The sequence below is a fragment of the Oryx dammah genome, unplaced genomic scaffold (assembly GCF_014754425.2).
Source record: "Oryx dammah isolate SB20612 unplaced genomic scaffold, SCBI_Odam_1.1 HiC_scaffold_10, whole genome shotgun sequence".
In the NCBI taxonomy this organism is placed as follows: Eukaryota; Metazoa; Chordata; class Mammalia; order Artiodactyla; family Bovidae; genus Oryx; species Oryx dammah.
This window is the reverse complement of record NW_024070194.1, coordinates 19,078,130-19,097,139: the sequence shown is the minus strand read 5'-3', so window position 1 is coordinate 19,097,139 and position 19,010 is coordinate 19,078,130. Positions and strand designations below refer to the sequence as shown.

Below are 19,010 nucleotides of genomic sequence, written 5' to 3'. Positions count from 1 at the left end.
GGTATTTGTCTTTGAATCTGTCTGAAATGGTAAGTTTTCATTCTTTTTATGGTTGAGTAATATTCATATTACTTCCTTGATGGCTCAGACAATAAAGAATCTGCCTGCAATGCAGGAGACCCAGGTTCAATATCCAGGTAAGGAAGATCCTTTGGAGAAGGGAATGGCAACCCACTCCAGTATTCCTGCCTGGAGAATCCCTTGGACAGAAGAGTCTGGTGGGCTACAGTCCACAGGGTCACAGAGAGTTGGACACTTGGAGACTGACTTTTTTGGCTTTAATATTTGTATATCTGTATAGGTAAATACATCTCTCTATATATCACATCTTCTTTATCATTCATTTATCAGTGGACATTAGGTTGCTTCCATGTCTTGGCTATTCACTATAAACATAATAAACATCAGAGTGCATATATCTTTTCAAAATAGTGTTTCTGTTTTCTTGAGAAAAATACTCAGAAGTGAAATTGCTGGATCATATGATAGTTCTGTTCTTAATTTTTTGAGAAATTGCTAAGTGGCTGCAACAGTATGCACTCCCACCAACAATGTATAAAGGCTCCATCTCTCCACATCTCTTTCAACACTTGTTTCTTGCCTTTTTGATAATAGCCATTCAGATGTGTGTGAAGTGATATACCATTGTGGCTTTTCCTAATAACAAGTAATGTTGAACATCTTTTCATGTATCTGTTGGCTATCAGTATGTCTTTGGAAAGATGTCTATTCAGCACTTCTGCTCACTTTTTAATTGGGTTGCTTGTTATTTTGTTGTTGAGTTGTATGAGTTCTGTATATATTTTGAATGCTAACCCTTTATCCAATATATGATTTGCAAATACCTTCTCCCCAGTGATGAGCTATTACTGTCACAGTAACTCTTTTTGTGTATACTTAGCTTTGTATCCGGGATCTCACTTATGCTCTAGCCTCAAATTTCATAGGTCTGTAGAGCATTTTATTCACATACCTTGATGTTATACCATATTTAACATTACTGTGAGTCAGATTTACCAATTTTCCCTTCCAAATCTGCTCTTCTTCCTAATATTCTAATCCCTGCCAATGGCACTATCCCAAATCTTATCCATTTGTATATCTTATTTATTTATAGGTTGCTAACTGCTTACTGGGTACCAATTCTGTTTGTTTGATGTAGAGACTATTATCCACATTTTTCAGAGAAAGAAACTGACACTTAGAGAGGTTAACTAAATTGAACAATGTCACAGAGGTATTTAGTGGTAGAGCTGAGATTTGAACTAACATAGTTTTGATTGCAGAATCTATACTCCCAGTAGCTATGCTAGTCTTCTCCCCTGATCCAGTCTGCCTTTTATGAAATTCTATCAAATACTCTTTCCAAATATCTCTTAGGTTACCTTTTCTTCCATTTCTATAGACCCTTTTAATTCAAGGGAGCAGCCTTCTAATTGGTTCTCTCTCCCCTAGTCTCACTCATCTCCATTATTTCTGGTATATTTAGAATTATCTAAACACTATTAGACTGATAATGGAAATAGTGCTTTCATATGTTACTTCAAAAACTTTCAATAGTTCCCTATTTCCTACAGTTTAAAGTTAAAAATCTGCCTTTCTTTCAGAATCTCTGGATAAGTAGCCTACCCCACCTTTCTATTCTTATCTTCTGATACTCCCTACCACATGCCCCTCATTCTACAACAGACCATTCTTGTTGATATGCTGTGTACACAAAAGTCCCTTTCCCATCACCAGGGCTTTGCCCATTCCCTTCTGTTTCTCTCTACCTAGTCAACCTTCACCAGTTCCACAGAGCATTTCCTGATCATGCCAGTCCATTTTTATCTTTTCTAAACTTCAGGACTTAGAACATGTGCCAAAGAACCATCCAGAATTCAACAGCTCCATCATAAAAAAATAAAAGCAAGAACTAAATGATTATGCATTTCCCTGACATTCCAGTGGTTAAGATTCCATGCTTCCACTGTAGGGGGCACGAGTTTGATCACTGGTCATGGAACCATGCTGCCTATGGCCTGGTGGGCCAGAAAACAAAACAAAACTAAGTGATTATAAAACTCAGATTTCTTTACTTCTTGTTGATGGACATAAATGTGGTTCATATATGGTTTTATATAATCTGTACCTACCACTGTCACTTAAAATGTATTTTTTTGAGTATACACATATTAAATGTAGTTCTAACAAGATGGACTTTAGAGTTAGATCTTATTTTGTAATCAAGTTACTTGCTGTGTGATTCTTGGGAGAGTTTCCTATGTGTCCTGAGCTTCAGTTTTTTCATGTATTAAAATCAAGATCATCAGAGGGCCATATAAAGATTAAATGAAATTAGCTCAATCCTTGGACGTTAATGGCATTCATTAAAATGCCAGTTCCCATTTTTTCTTTCATTAATGGCCATTTAGTATCCTATTGTATCACTACCAGTGATTAAAGAGATTTCATCTCTTTAGTTTTCATCAGTTTTTTCATTATTGAGCTTTAGGGTTGTTTCTAGTTTTACTAGTATAAATGGTGTTAGTATAAACATCTCTTGAGTAATCACTTTTTTCCCTGTGGTATTATTTTCTTAGGGTGTGTTTCCCCAAAGTTAGCAGTTGAAAGAATATAAAACATTTTATGACTCTTGTCATGCATTGCCCTGCTGTTCAGTAACATTGTGCTAATTTCTTACAATGCTGTTATCATGTAATAGATCAGTTTTCTAGGGTCACTTGGGCATTAAGTTTAATATTTTCTTAGTCTTTGCTGGTCTCAGAGGCATATAATGGCACCTTGGGGTTGATTTGATTTGGATTTCTTTAATTCATTGCAAGTTGTATAGAAAGAAAAGAAAGTGAAGTCACTCAGTCGTGTCTAACTCTGTGACCCAACAGACTGTAGCCTGCCGGGCCGTTCCGTCCATGGGACTTTCCAGACAAGAATACTGGAGTGGGTTGCCAATTCCTTCTCCAGGGAAGTCTTCCCGACTCAAGGATTGAACCCGGGTCTCCTGCATTGCAGGCAGACTCTTTACTGCCTGAGCCACCAGGGAATCTGGTGGCAAGGTGTATACCATGTGATTTAGCTTTCAGTATATTTTGTCTTGTATACTCAAAAATATTTTGTTTTAGTCTTATTGTTGCCAAAATCTTGTCTCTCTGTGCACCAATGCCAAACAGAAATACGGAGACAGAGTTATGGAGGAGAAGGAAAGAATAGCTTTATTACTTTGCCAGGCAGAGGAAGAGCACAGTAGGCTAGTGCCTCAAGAACTATGCCTCCTCCCTGGTGAGAAGGGAAAGGTTATATAGTCAGGCGGGAGTATGTGATAAGGATCAAGGCAATAACAGTCTTGTATTCTTTCTTCTGCAAAGTTCAAAGGGGTGGGGTTCCTGACAAGATTGGATGTGTGGAGGGTCTTAGGTGGTTCAGTGTCCTAACCTTGATGAGCCTCTGTGGTCCTTTAATCTTGATGTTTTACTGCTATTCCTCCCTTGATGAGCAACTGTGATGCCATTTGGAACTGAGAGAAGGTCATGGAGGCTGGATTCTTGCCTATAAGAAGTGGAGGACAAACAGGCCTGTGTCCCCAGGAGTCCCACGGGGCCCTGCTCAGCATCATTATCTCTTTAATCAGACTGTATAAACTAAGTCATCCAACTTGAACAGGTCACTTTACTTCTATAAATTTGATTTCTTGATATCAGTAAAATGAGAGGCTGATAACCTCTAACTTTCCTTCCATTGTTATGGTTCTAAGTCTCTCTCTCTCCTCTAGCTTGTGATCGAGTACTTAGATTATCCTAGGTGTTCTGCAGCAGCATCTTTAACCTGTTGAGTACCTTTTCTCCAGAGTAATCAGGCAAATGTTTCAATATTGTAAGTCTTCTCTGGTTAAAACCGTACAATGACTTTCCATTGCTCTTAGAAATGGAAACTGTTAGTTGCTCAGTCATGTCCGACTCTTTGTAACTCCGTGAGCTGTAGCCTACCAGGCTCCTCTGTCCATGGGATTTTCCAGGCAAGAATACTGGAGCGGGTTGCTGTTTCCTTCTCCAGGGGATCTTCCTGACCCAGGGATTAAACCCAGGTCTCTTGCATTGCAGGCAGATTCTTCACCATCTGAGCCATCAAGGAAGCCTATTGCTCTTAGGCTCAAATTCTCTATGCTTAGAAGGATTGCATGTTATCTGCCCAGTTTATGCCTTATTTTCTGCTATTCTTTCTCTTATTCTCAGTGCTTCAGCCTGAAGGAGTTCCTCTTAACGTATACCCATGGTTCTTTTCTGTCCCATAGTAATGTTTTTCCTGGTGGGAGAGTGAAGAAAAACTCCTATTCATCTTTCAGACTTTAGCAACAATGTCTTCCTCAGGGCAGTTCAAATCTTGACTTAGTAAATGTGTAAGTAGATATCACTAAGTCATGTCCGACTCTTTGCAACCCCATGGACTGTAGTCTGCTGGCTTCCTCTCTCCATGGGATCCCCAGTCAAGAATACAGGAGTGGGTTGCCATGCCCTCCTCCAGGGGATCTTCCTGATTCAGGGATTGAACTTGGGTCTCCTGCTTTGCAGGCGGATTCTTTGCCCACTGACCCACCTTGGGCAAATTATTTAGCCTCTCTGAGCCTTGATTTTCAAACCAATAAAATAAGAATGAAAAACCCTACCTCCTACGGTTGTGGTAAGAACTAAATGAGATAATGCATTTAAAGAGTTTAAAAGCCACAGCTGGTACTTAGCAAGTAACACTTGGGCAAATAGTAGTAGGAGAAACAGATGTTCATTAAGTAATTGCTGAGAGTAAATGAACAAATTTTTCCTTGTCATGGAAGGCTCTGTGGGTAAAGGATTTCTTCCTTTCATTAATTAATTCATTGGAAAAGTTACTGATTAACTACAATGTACTAGGCATTGTGATAGGCACTGGTTACAGTTTGAATAGATGGTGAAAAATAGCGTGGATATTTTGAGAAGGGAGGGAAGAAACTTGAGTCAAGATTCAGCCCATGGGAGTAAAGATGGTTTAAGAGTGTGGTGGGTGTTAAGATTTGAGAGGTAGAAGAGGGACTCAGGTGATAGGTCCTAGAGTACAGGGCAGAGAAATTGTGACTTGGTGCTATGCATAGAATGATAAGCCATCTGAGGATAAATGTGCCTCAGAAGCTAAATGATGTCTGGTCTTCCTTTTCTGTTGTAGAGTTTTGGGGAGACATTGCCAAGGAATTTTACTGGAAGACCCCATGTCCTGGTCCATTCCTTCAGTACAACTTTGATGTGACTAAAGGGAAAATCTTCATTGAATGGATGAGAGGAGCAACTACCAACATCTGCTACAACGTACTGGATCGAATTGTCCATGAGAAAAAACTTGGCGATAAAGTTGCTTTTTACTGGTAAAAACACCTATCTTATAGCCTGTGGCAGATAAAAAGTCACCCTGACATTTATATAGCATTTTATAGTTCACAAAGTACCTTAAAAATCCATGCATTTGATGCTTATAACAACCCAGAAGAACAAGCAAAGTATCATTAACTTAATGTCTCAGGTGAGGAAAAATACCTCAAATTAAATGACTTCCCTAAAATCATATAACTAGTATGTGACAGAACTGACATTCAAAATCAAGTGTCCTGACTTCTAGTCTAGGGTTTTTGATTTGTAGTTGGAGAGGAACAATGTGAGGGGGTAAATGGAAGCAAAAAGGACTATGTTGTTTTCTTATTCTTGCTTTGGGAGAAAACTGGATTTTGGATTTTTTGCTGCCACCACCACTGTTATCATCATTACCTTTGATTGAGCTATATGCCAGATACTATGCTCAAGTGCTTCACACATATTATCCTATTTGATGCTCACAACAACTAAAAATATATTATTTATTTTCCTCATTTTACATATGTGAAAATGAAATTCTGAGATGTAAATAGATGACTTATTTGAAGTTATACAGCTAGTAATAAGGGCTGATATTCACATCCTGGTAGCACAGTTTCAGAGTTTATACTCTTAACCATGACATTATACTATCCTTCTAATTTCTTATATGAGCCTCTCAACAGTTTTGCAAACTAGGTATTCTTAGCCCAATTTTATAGCTGAAGAAATGAAGCATGCATCTCTGCTTCATAGTGAATAAGGTCATAGAGTGAGTAACTGGTGGAGCCAGGGTTCAAACCCAAGTATGTCTGATTCCTTGTTTTTAACACTTAGCCATGCTGACTCTTCCACTGAAACTAAAAACCCCCTTTTCCTAGCAACATAGCTTAGAGGAGGTGTTACTAAACTGAACCTGAAATAGGACCTTGAAGTTCCAGTTATTGGGGTGTTTCTACCACCAACCATAAGCACTTTGAGAATTAATCTGTTTCTTTTTAAAATGAGCCAGTAGGAGCATATTGGTATTTCATGGATGGATTAAATTTGTAGTCAGTAAAACATTGCTCAGTTTGTGTGATATATTAAGAAAAACCTTAACCTGAGAGATAGGAAATTCAGTTTTTCACTCTAACTCTGCCATCCACTTGCTATGTAACCATAGGCAAGGCATTTAACTCTCTGAGAGTCAATTTCCTTGTCCATAAAATGGGGGTAATATTAAATCCCACCCTTGCCTTATAACTGGATTGTTAGGAGAATCAAATATGATTTTGTAAAAGCATTTATTTATTTATTGTGAAACACCGTACAAATGTGAGTAGTCTGTTATCACATTACCATTGCTCAGGCTGGGGTCACTTTGCCACTGAAATTCACAGTCCATTATGCCTGTTGAGATTTGTTTAGCTCCTGCCATGAGACTTTATGCTTGAGCTCCAGCTGACACTTGGGCCCATCTCCTAGGTTCCTCAGAGATCAGAAAACCTTTAAAGATCTGGATAGGAGATACTTTTGTCTGAATTTGTCCCCTGCTTTAAAATCAAGTGCGTGATGAAAGACTGAAAAGGCACAGGCCAGAATTGTTTATTCAGTGGATATTGCTGCAGAATCCTGAGGCCCTTCTTTCTAGTTCCCCTACAATCTGTACTTGAACAGAGCCTATCTTTCCACATATGTAAAATGAAGGAGTAGATTAGGTCAGTGTTTTCCCAAGAATGCTTTTGGAACTACTAATTACTAGACATATTAGCAGGAACTTTTTTTTTTTCCCCAAGCAGGAGCTTCTTGATTCATGAAAAAAAAAAAAAACAGACTGAGAAGCACTGTATAATAAATTACCTTTCCAGGATTTCCATTGTGTATTGATACAGTAAAGGCTCCAAGAAGTCCTACAGTAAAGATACCTGATTAATTTTAACATGGGATTTCTAAAGTTTATTTGAGCCCCAAACATGTTTTATAGCATGCGATTAACATCACAAGAAGCAGTATTCCATGGAACACTGATTTATGAAGCACTCGATATATAATCTCTACATTTATTTCTCGTGCAAAATTCTGTAACTCTGTAACAAGACATTTTCACTCCATTTTTACATTGGTCAGTCAAACAATAAGAATTTTAAAGATATTGAGTACTCAGCCCTATGAGTGTTATGGTATAGGGGTAAGAAGAGTGGAAGACAAGTACCACATGGGCCATTATTATTCAAGTCTAAATCTACAAATATATCACATTTGTTAAAAGAAAGTAAAGTGCAAATATCCCAGATATTTGTTTACTTCCCTTTTTTACCTCTATATTTTTAAAATAATGTGCTTATACTGCAATTTCTTTTTTTTAAAGAAAGCATTGACTTCCTTTTATGATAGATGAGAATTCAGTTCTTATATACTACTCCAACTTCTTTCTCTTAATCTCAACATAATTATACCTCTATGTTTTAGTTAATTTAAAATCAGTGCTTATTTTAGAATAATATATGATTGTATTTCCTTTTATATAAAGGTTTTTGTTTTCAAAGAAGTTAAAAATCGCCTAAATTTTCTTATACTATTTGCCTTTATCATATACTCAATATTTTTCAAACTATCATATAATTTATTCTGTAAAGTTCTCTTTTTCCCCTTGGTCCTGGAGCCTACCTTCTTTCTGCTCTAATTTTTATTAATGTTTTTAAAGTGACATCTTTTCAGTGATTTGCTCCAGTTGATACACTTCTTATGGAGCCATAGTATGACTTTCTTTTCAGCCTAGACATTTAGATAGCTAAAGTGGCTTTCTTTTCTTTTTTCTGAGCAAACTCCTGGAAATAGTGAAAGACAGGGAAATCTGGAGTGCTGCAGTCCAAGAGGTCACAAAGAGTTGGACACAACTTAGCAACTGAACAACAACAACATAGTGGCATTAGAAAATCACATTTAGGGCATATCTTATATACATACTGAAATAATCCACAAACAAAGTACTTCAATTAGCCAAAATAAAACACTATTAAGGAAGAATTTGGCTTTTAACTTTTGACTTGACACATTGTAAATATTCATGGAATAATAGTATTTTTAGAATTTGAAGTGATTATTTTTATTAGAGTCCATCTAGGCCAACTGTCTTTGCAGATGTAAAGGGTTTATGCAGGGATCAATTTATTCATTAAATACTTATTAAGGACTTACTATGTACCAGGCAGTATTCTGAACAAACAAACAAACTCTCTACCCTCTTGGAGGTTATATTCCAGCTTAAGGAGACAGACAAACAAATCAATAAATATATGACAGGTAGTGATAAGTGCTGTAGAAAAATACAAAGCAGTTTAAGGAACAAGGAATGACAGTGAAAAATGGGGATTGATATCGGCGGCCCTCTCTGATAAAGGTGACATTTGAGCAGCAATATGAAGGAAATGCAAAATGTCATGCATATAGTTGGTTTAGGAAAGGAAACTATTCCAGGTACATGGAAGAGTAAGTGTAGAGGCCCTGGGACAGGAGTGTTCTGCTACCTAGTGTGTTTGAATACTAGCTAGGAAGTTAGCATAGCTGAAGCAGTATTAGTTAGAAAAACAGAGTGATAGGGAATGAGGTCAGCAGGACACTAGATTGTATAGATTGAAAGATTTGGGGGTTTTTTTCACAGTGAAATGGGAAACCACTGGACAATCTTGAGCAAAGAAGTGGCAGTGATTTGACTTATGTTTAGAACCTGTCTTTATGTTGAGAATAGACCGTTGAAGGGCAAGATTAGAAGCATGGAGACTTATGAGGCTATTATAGAAATCCATGTGAACAATGATAGTGATTGAAGGTGCTTCGAAGTGGTCAAAATCTGGATCTATTTTGAGTGAAGAGCCCATGGAATTTGCTGAATTGAATTGGATGTAAGGTGTAAAAGAAAAGGGACTCAAGATTGTATTCAACAGTGGTGAGGTCCAGGACCGGGACATCTTGACTATTTTTGGACACCTATGAAAAGATTTTATGGAGGAGAGTGATGTCACAGCTGGGCTCAAGAAGATTAATCTGGATTCATATGGAAGTGAGAATATAAAGGCAGAGTGCTGAGAGTTTTGTTATTCAAAGTAGAGATGCCTAAACTGGGATATTGGTTGTGGGAATGGAATTGAACAATAAAATTTTATAGTAATTTAGAGGAGAGAAACTGATATAGGTAACTGGTTGTATAGATGCAGGAGAGACAGGCAAAGAAAGTAAGAGAAGAGTCAATTGTTCCCTCAGTCTTTCTAGCACTTTACCTCTTTCAAAGGCACATAGTCATCTGATCCAAAGGCTAAATTTACCCTCTAGACAAGACTATGGTTTCAACCTCTCTTGTACTTTCTTCCCCCTACCATGACAGGTAGGGGTGTTAGTGGGGATTTATGTGTATATGTATGAGAAAAAAATCAGTGACAAAGTTATTAGAATAGTCATTCATAGAGAGATAGTCAGTGAGGGACATTAGAGGTGGCTTTGGGAGTGGGGCCTGACTAGTTAAAGGGATACTGGCAAACAGTGAGAGATTGGAGGATTAAGTAAAGGGTTTCTGAGGAGAGGGTAGAAAGAGAGGTTGGTGGTTGTTTTTCTGGTGATTTATACAAGCTGCTCAGTCTCTAGGTTATTCTAGGAGAGGACCCCAATCTCTCAAGCCCCCAGAATTTGGTTTAGTCCATTCCTTCTACTTTTTGCTTTGGATTGCCTCTGCCTATCATTATCTCTGAACCATCTCCTACCTCAGTCTCAACCGAAGTCTCTTTCCACAGGCTCTGGCTATTTTTCAATGCTTCCTTAGAAACTTCTGAGAAGCAGGTGTCTTTAAGAGTGACCTCAGGGCAGAGGCTCTGCTTTCAGGATCCCTGTATGTTCCCGAATATGAATTCGAAAGTATGGTATTTAGAGCTCTCCAGATCCTGGTGGGGTATGAGTGAGTGTGTGTACTTGAGGAGATGGGGATGGTTGAAAAGAGGAGATGAGACCATGGTCTGACAAGGAGAAGACTGTCCAGGTGACATGGAAAACCACAGCTCTAAGGTGTGTTGTCTTAGCATTTATGTCCAAGGACTCTAGTCATTATCTAGGTCCATGACCTGGAGTTCATTTCAGTGAATTTTTTTGTTCTCTATCTGTGTCTTCACTAGTGTCACAATAGTGTATTTACTTATTAAAATATACCATTTGACCCTTGAACAATGTGAGTTTAAACTGCATGGGTCCACCTATAATGCAAATATTTTCCAACCGTAAATTCTACAGTACTGCGTGGTCTGTGGTTGATTGAATCAGGAGATATGGAGGAATCAAGGATATGGAGAGGCAACTGTAAGTTATAAGCAGATTAATCCCCATGTTGTTCAAGGGTCAACTGTACTTGCTAAGGGAAAACATTCATTGGGAAGGAAGATGGCCTCAGACCATTCCCTTCCTCTCTCTGGGCCTTCCCTTTGTGGGGATGATGGGAGGTGAACTACTGATACTCTGCACGCCCCTTCCTGCACTGATGTGTCAGGATTCTATGATTGTTTGAAAAGGAAGTGGTTCTTAGAAGTTCTGTTGCAACGTGTAGTGGCTCTATGGTAACTCAGTAGGCAGGCTGGTCTTCTGTTGATACGGTGAAGAAAAGGAGGATTTTAGAAGGTTTGGGGTGAGAGGCTGAGGAAGAGTCTACTCCCCTTGCCTGGTAACATGAACACTTTAGCACAAATACTTTAAACTAATGGGAGGTATGTGGGGAAATAACTATGCTGGGAACAGTCTTTCTCCACTTGAATCAGATGGGCAGATTGTGGAGGAGGGCAGAGGGATTTCATGTTTAAGGTGTATCGTTAATTTTCTTGTCTTACTTCTCCCTGAGTTTTATGACCATTGATGCCTTAAAGAGCAATAAGTGGTGAAAATGAAACAAGTAGGCTGTGCTGTCCAAGACATTAGTCACTTTTTAGAAGTAGGTGGGATCTGAATAACATGTATAATAATAAATAGAATATGTTATATATTAATATATTATTATATGTACTAACATATGTAACAATAAGTATGTAATAACTGGAGACTGTCTTGAGGCCTGACACAAGTGTCCTGAGCCACGTCAACTACCTGTGTTTGTGTCTGGGCTGACTTCTTATACACGTGTATTGAGTAAATATTTAATGAAGAGAATGACTTTAGATAATGCCTTTTTTTTGAGCCTTTTTAATCTCACTATAAACAGAGGTAAACAGGATACTTGCTAAGGTTACTTCTGTCACTGATCTTCAGAATTTCTATCACAAATCTAGAGAACTGCAGTGGCAAGGCAGCAAGGAGGAAAGTTGGGGAAAGGGGAGGAACCCAGTACTGGCCTCTTGCCCTTGATGAGAGCTGGTAGTTAGGTAGGGGCACAGGTTCTTGCCTTAGGGCACCCTCACATTTACAACAGTAAATACAGAAGGCTTAGAGTTGTCTGTCTTTTCCTGGATTTGGTATGAAAGAGTTGGGTCACTGGTAATGATACTTAGTATTTGATAATCATACTTTGAACCTTTATGAGAATTTGAGACTCCCAAACCTTTGAGGTCCACTTCCTGTACAAAGCAGGAGTTGTAGCCCGTGAATCTTCATTCCCAACAATTCTCATAAGTGATCATTCTAATTCTGGAACACTACCAAAACCACAGAGTTCACACAATACCTATCACCTTGTTAGGCACCTCTGTTACCAAATTCTTAGGTATATTCCCTCCCTGTAACTTTATCCCTACTTATGCTCTTCCCATGGTCTTAATCCTATGTTCTGGGGTCATATAGCATAATCCCATTCTTTTTTCCATGAGATATCTCTTTAGGTATTTGAAGGCAGTTATTACATCCCTTTGCCAAGCTGAAAGTAGGAACCTAAATCTAGAAGATGCCTTGAAGATGCCTTCCGTTGTTTCCCCATCTTCTTGCCATGAAGTGATGGGAGCAGATGTCATAATCTTAGTTTTTTTGAATGTTGAGTTTTAAGCCAATTTTTTCACTCTCCTCTTTCTCTTTCATCAAGAGGCTCTTTAGTTCCTCTTTGCTTTCTGCCATAAAGGTTGTATCATCTGCATATTTGAGGTTATTGATATTTCTCCTGGCAAATAAAGAACTTAGTGCTTGGCAAACAATATATTAGCTATTTTTATGATTATGCCAAAGCCTCATTCCTAAAACAAGAAAGAGCAGAGCTAATCTAATTGAAACATAGATTGAAGGACAAGAGCCACATTCTGTTGGCTTCTTTACCTTGTCATTGTGGTCCCTGTGAGATATGTGGGTGGAACCTCTGGGGATTTGCAAAACTCAGTTTGGAAACCCCTGATCTAGTCAGTGCCCTTGTTTTATCAATGAGGTAATCTTAAAGTTCCTTGTATAGTATAGTTTTTGGAACAACTCTATCATGCATGTTGGTTTCCTATAGACATTCTCTAGTTGGCCAGTATCACTTATTAAGTACTTTACCTATGGTATGCCTTGGACAGGGAATTACTACCATTCTTTGCTCTGACCTTGGATAGCTAAAATCACATTAGACGCATTGACAGCCATCTCTACCACTCAGTCTCCCATAATGCCTAAGACTTATCTATTTTTTCTAATAATAAACTATGTCTCATCTGCATTGTACATGTATAATTGTTCCCTTGTTTTTTTGAACCTGGGTATGGTTCACAGCAATACTTGACAGATGAGGAACTTAAGGCTCGTAGTGGAAGTGACTTGGCCAGATCACATAGCAGTTGAACTTGTTCTAGAGAGAACACTTACATTCTTTATTATAGACACTATGCTTCCCCTTTCACAGACCTAGCTCCTCTGACTGTCACTTATTTAGCCAGTAGTTTACTTAGATGGTTTAGGGTTGGCTTAAGAAATGTTGACCACAATTTATAATGATAATTTATAAGGCTAAACACATTAAAGGGCAAACCTCAAGGAAGTAAAATCCTTTTCTTAGCTGGGATGTGTTCATTCATCCATTCATTAAACAACTTTTAAAAACTGAATATCTACTATATATAGTCTGCATGGGGCTTCCCAGGTGGTGCTAGTGGTAAAGAACCCACCTGCCAGTGCAGGAGATGTAAGAGATGTGGGTTCGATTCCTGGATTGGGAAGATCCCTTGGACGAGGGCATGGCAACCCATTCCAGTATTCTTGCCTGGAGAATCCCACGAACAGAGGAGCCTGGTGGGCTATGGTCCAGAGGGTCACAAAGAGTTGGAGACAACTGAAGCGACTTAACACAGCATGGCACATAGTCTGCATACTACCTTGAGAATAGTGGGTGGGAGGCACAGGGTAATAGCAGGGGAACCAGTAAGGGGGCATGACAGCAATTGAGATAAGATATGATAATGGAGGTAACAGTAGAAGCTGTGAAAAGTGGCCAGAATTTGAAAAAAAAATTTTTTTTTTGCTGTGCTATGAGGCTTATGGGATCTTAGTTCCCTGAGACCAGGGATTGAACCCAGGCCCTCAACAGTGAGAGCATCAGGGAATTTCTCAGATTTTGGAATTTGTCAATATTTTGAAGGCAGAGAGAACCAATAGAATTTGCTGATGAACTTGATGTGGGGGTATAAGAGAATGGGAGTCAAGAAATAAAGGGGTTTTTTTTTGGTCTGAGCACTGGGAAAATATAATTTTCATTAGTTGAGTTGGAGAAGAAACCGGGAGGAAAAGCTTTGAGGAAGGATCAGAAATTTGTGTTCATATACAGCTGTAAAATTGCAGCTGTGACATGTGTTAGGTAGCCAATAAAGAATTTGAAGTAGAGATATGACATATCAAGAGTTATACTTTGAAAATATCACTCTCTTGATCGTGTATATATTAAGAAAAAAAAACAAAACACCCCCCCACCCCCCACCAAAGCCTATTCAAGGATCCGCAGGCAAAGGTGCTAACCATTGCTTTATGACCTTTGGCAAGTGATGAAACCTTTCTGAGCCTCAGTTTCCTGACCTTTCAAATGGGAATAGCAAATCTTGTCCTGCCACATTCAAAAAATTCCTACAAGGATTAGCTGAGATGAAAGACAAGAAAACACACCAAAAAGGTATGTTATTATGAATTGGTGCTAATACTTACATACTCACACATATTACACACATCTAAGGGTATTATTAGGCAGAAGGATTCAGGACTGGCAGCCACACATGACTTCTATCCTTTCCAAAACATCCTTCTTTCCTCCGATAAGCGTAGCCTCTTTTCTCAAACTTGGCTCAGAATCCACAGTTTCTAGGAAGGGTTTCATGATTGATCATGCTTAAGTTATTTCTTTGCATCCTTTTTGTTAATTTCCTACTTCTGCATTTTCTTGTTCCCCTTGGTCGCTGTTTCCCAATATTGGCCTGATATAGTGGGTGGTTTAGATCTCTCTAATTAGAGATTTTAAGCATCTGAAAGTAAGGAATAATCTCTTACTCCCTGACTTTCGTAATTTGGCAAACAGAAGGCGCTGATCGTTGGGTGGCCGCTCTGGCAAAGATCATCCATTTCCAGTCCTCTGTGGCTTGGGAGTTTAGTAGGTAAAAGTTTTGAAGTAGGGGAAGAACCTTTAGTCTAGGAACCTCTCCAACTCTTCTTTACCTACAGAATAAAATTTAAACTAAACATTTGTGGCCCTATATATGTATGAGCTGTCTCTAGCCTGTATTATTAATCTTTAAAGTTTTGAAACATTCTTAAACTGATAGAAAAGTTACAAGTACAGCTCTTTCTCAGTTACCAGGGCCTGTATTTAAGCAGAGGCAGGAATGTGGAGCTGACAGGCCAGTGGCCTGGTGCTGGGTCTGTAGCAAAATGTGACCTGTTGATAACCCTTTAAATCCCACTTCAACCAAGAGGTGAAGTTAATCAGCGAATCTGGGGCTCTGAACACACATGGAGTCTGGAGGGTCAGCTTTCTCTGGCCAAGAGCTGCTGCTGCACACCTCTATTTGAAAGCAACACCTTGCTGCAGTGACTCATCTGCATCTAGGGGCTGCACAAGGGCAAAGTAAAGCTGAATTACCTGGGCCTGACTGTCAAGGGTTTTTTGGAGATGTCTTCATGTTTGCCTTGGCTGAGTCCCTCCACCTCGCCTGAGTGCTGATCTGCCGTCACCATATCAGAGTCTGTAAGCAGGTAGTGAACATAGAATCCTTCATTGTCTGCGAGGCCTCCCAGGAAGACATTTGTCTTTTTCCCCTTTTATCCTTACCAGGAGGCCTCATGAAGAGGAAGGAAAAGAAAGGCCAACCTGGGGCTGGACCTGGCAATAAAGAGCAAGTTTAAGCTTGTCCATTACCACCTGGACTGGTGAATTGTCTAATTTTCTAGTCAGATAATAAAACAGGATCAACACTTAAAGAGGAAAAAAAAAAGGAAAACATGTACATCAAAATTGCATGTACAATACAAATAGCTTTTTTCTTGAACCATTTGAGAGTAAGATGCAAACCTTGAATAGTGTACATTTCCAACAAAGACTTTCTCCTGTATAACTGTAATACAGCTATCAAAATCAGGAAATCAATACTGATCCACCATTATTGTCTAATCTTCAGATTCCACGGAAATTTTGACTGTTGTCTTAAATAATGTCCTTAATGGCAGAAGGATCTAGTTCAGAATCACACATGATGTGCAGTTGTCGTGTCTTTTTAGTCTCCTTCAATCTAGAATAGTTCCTTAGTCTTTTCTGGATTTTCATGGCCTTGACATTCTATCATTTCAATCTTACAGGCTACAAAATACAGCTTAAGGGTCTAAATTGAATTGGCTGATCTTTCATTTTATACCAATGATTGAAATTTTAAAAAAATTATGAATTTTTCATCAAGGACTTCCAAAGAGTTGCCAGTTTAAAATTGTATGAAGTAAGGGTTGCTGCTTCTGCTGTTGCTAAGTCACTTCAGTTGTGTCCAACTCTGTGCAACCCCATAGACGGCAGCCCACCGGGCTCCACCATCCCTGAGATTCTCCAGGCAAGAACACTGGGGTGGGTTGCCATTTCCTTCTCCAATGCATGAAAGTGAAAAGTGAAAGTGAAGTCACTCAGTCATGTCTGACTCTTCACAACCCCATGGACTGCAGCCTACCAGGCTCCTCCATCCATGGGATTTTCCAGGCAAGAGTACTGGAGTGGGTTGCCATTGCCTTCTCCGAAGTAAGGGTACTTTTGTGCAAATTCATACATTGAATTAGAGGTAAACAGTAATCTAGGTCTGGTGACCCAAATATTTACCTGAGGATATTGTTAATAATCCAGATTCCTAGATCCCACCCAGACTATTGAATCAGAATTTTCAGGGGATAAGATTTGTGACTTGTATTTTTTAAACTTCCTCACAAGTTTTTGATATGGTGGGCAGTGGCAGGATCTCTTTGAAAAGTAATCATTTATGCTAGTGATCTAATACCCAGAAGAATTTTGATATGTAACTCTTCATACATTTTAAAGTTCAGATTTAAACATTTTATCAAAAGATTAAATAACTGCAAAGAATCTAATTTCTAATGTGTTTTTATTGTGTATATATATATATATGTTATATATCTTTTTCAAAATCTTGAAGCTGCACATTTAGCTCATATAATTTATAGATAATGTTCATCATATAACCTAATTTGTACAGACAGTTCTGTCAACATGTTACTCCTTTCAATATTGATTTCTTATAGAAGCTCTCTGGTTTGCTTCCTTGGGGCTCTCCCTCTGAATTTATGCATTCTCAAATTGTCCCTTTGTTTGGCACTCTAGAGGTGTTTTTTTTTTTTTTTAACTGCAGCATTGTATAGGCATAATAAAGTTTGGGATAAAAGAGAGACATGCATTTTTTTGTAAAGTGGGAGAAAGAAAGTGGGAAAGGAAAACCAACTTAGATCACTGTTAGGAAAGAGTACATATGAAAGTTGAAACTCTGGACACTTACTCTCTTAAAACTTTTCCTGCTCAGGTACCCATGCTGCTGCTGCTGCTAAGTCGCTTCAGTCGTGTCCGACTCTGTGTGACCCCATAGACGGCAGCCCTCCGGGCTCCCCGATCCCTGGGGTTCTCCAGGCAAGAACACTGGAATGGGTTGCCATTTCCTTCTCCAATGCATGAAAGTGAAAAGTGATAGTGAAATCACTCAGTTGTGTCCGACTCTTAGCGACCCCATGGACCGCAGCCTACCAGGCTCCTCCGTCCATGGGATTTTCCAGGCAAGAGTACTGGAGTGGAGTGCCATTGCCTTCTCCACAGGTACCCATAGGAATAGAGTACTATACCTTAAAAATTACTAATTTAAGCTATATCTACCGAAATAGCAAAGAACTGTTGACATGAATCGTTTTGCATGTGTCTGTTACACTTGAGAGACTTGTACATGTAGTGTGTTGTCCCTGGCGGTTCTTCCCACTCACTTTTTCTAATCTAGGCATATTCTTATCTAAGGCAGCATTCCAAATACAGTGGTAATAAAGGAGCTGAGAGGGCTGCCCTCATTCATTTGTTTTGGGGGAGACTAGCATGGTAGGAACAACTGGATGATAGGAATGAGTATGATTTTCCTCCTGTAAGAAGGCATGTAGGCATCCGGAGAAAGGTTACCTTCTCTACTAGCCCAGGCCTGCCTTCTCAACAGAGATGTGTAGAAACCACCTGGCACCAAAGCCACTTTGGCCAAAGGGAACAGGCGCAAGGTCTCTGGCTCAAGGCCTAAAAATAGCTGGCAGAAGAACAGGGTGTATTAATAGCTCAGATTGCAAAGCATGTGTCCCATAGCCTGAACCTCATATTCAGGGGCTTCTTCCAGTCTCTTTCATGGCATAGAGTCCAGGATTGAGTCCATTGTTAGGGGCTCAAGAAACTTTTCTAGATATGTTTCAAAATCCCATTCCACAAGTTTTAAACTTTTCCCCTCTGTCTACCATTTCCCCCTGTCTGTTTAGCATCTGTCCTCTTCATTTGTATCCTCTATAATCCCCTCTTTCCTTCCATGTTTCCTCACTCTCATCAGCCTAGATCTGGCTGATCATGTAAGCAGAGAAGTTTATTAATTCATTCTTTTATCCACTCATTTCATAGCTATGTGTTAAGTGCCTACTGTGTGTCAAACTTTATGCTAGGCACTGAGGAGGAAACAGATAAAAAGATATCCTGTCTGCCTTTAAGAAACTCACTATCCAGTGAGGGAAACAAGTGTATACTATGACTATAATGCTACAAATAAATAAATGCCAAGTCTTTAGGTAAATAGAGACAGTATGAATGAATGGACAGTATGAATGAATGAATAGTGCTAAGGTACAATCTTTCAGGAAAGAAAGATTTGTAAAGATGTCAATTTTTTCCAAATTATTCTATGTGCTTATTGCAGTTCCAGTCAGAATTGGAATAAGTTTTTAAAATTTGAGATGTAATTCATAACATACAATTTGCCCATTTAAAGCACACCTCAGTGATTTTTGGCATATTCACAGAGTTGTACAAACATCATCACAATCTATTTTAGAACATTTTCACCACCCCAAAAAGAAACCTCATACTCATTAGCAATCACTCTTCATTTTCTTCCAACTTTCCTTGCCATCAGGCCTAGGCAATCACTAATCTATTTTTTGTCTCTATTCTGGACAGTTCATAGGCATGAAATCATACAATAT

The 19,010-nt window shown here is 38.9% G+C and overlaps 1 protein-coding gene and 1 long non-coding RNA gene across 3 annotated transcripts in view; both read left to right on the top strand.

Moving 5' to 3' along the window:
* Positions 1–19,010, top strand: part of ACSS2 (acyl-CoA synthetase short chain family member 2) — a 44,448-nt gene that overhangs the window by 2,658 nt on the left and 22,780 nt on the right. For both annotated transcript variants that reach the window (XM_040247477.1, XM_040247476.1), the window contains exon 2: positions 5,191–5,386. In XM_040247477.1, the coding sequence (XP_040103411.1) occupies positions 5,191–5,386 (196 nt within the window). The remainder of the gene's footprint in view (positions 1–5,190; positions 5,387–19,010) is intronic.
* LOC120868683 lies at positions 10,592–15,610 on the top strand. Its single transcript, XR_005722278.1, has 2 exons — positions 10,592–11,186; positions 13,959–15,610. It is a non-coding gene; the product is annotated as an uncharacterized LOC120868683 (long non-coding RNA).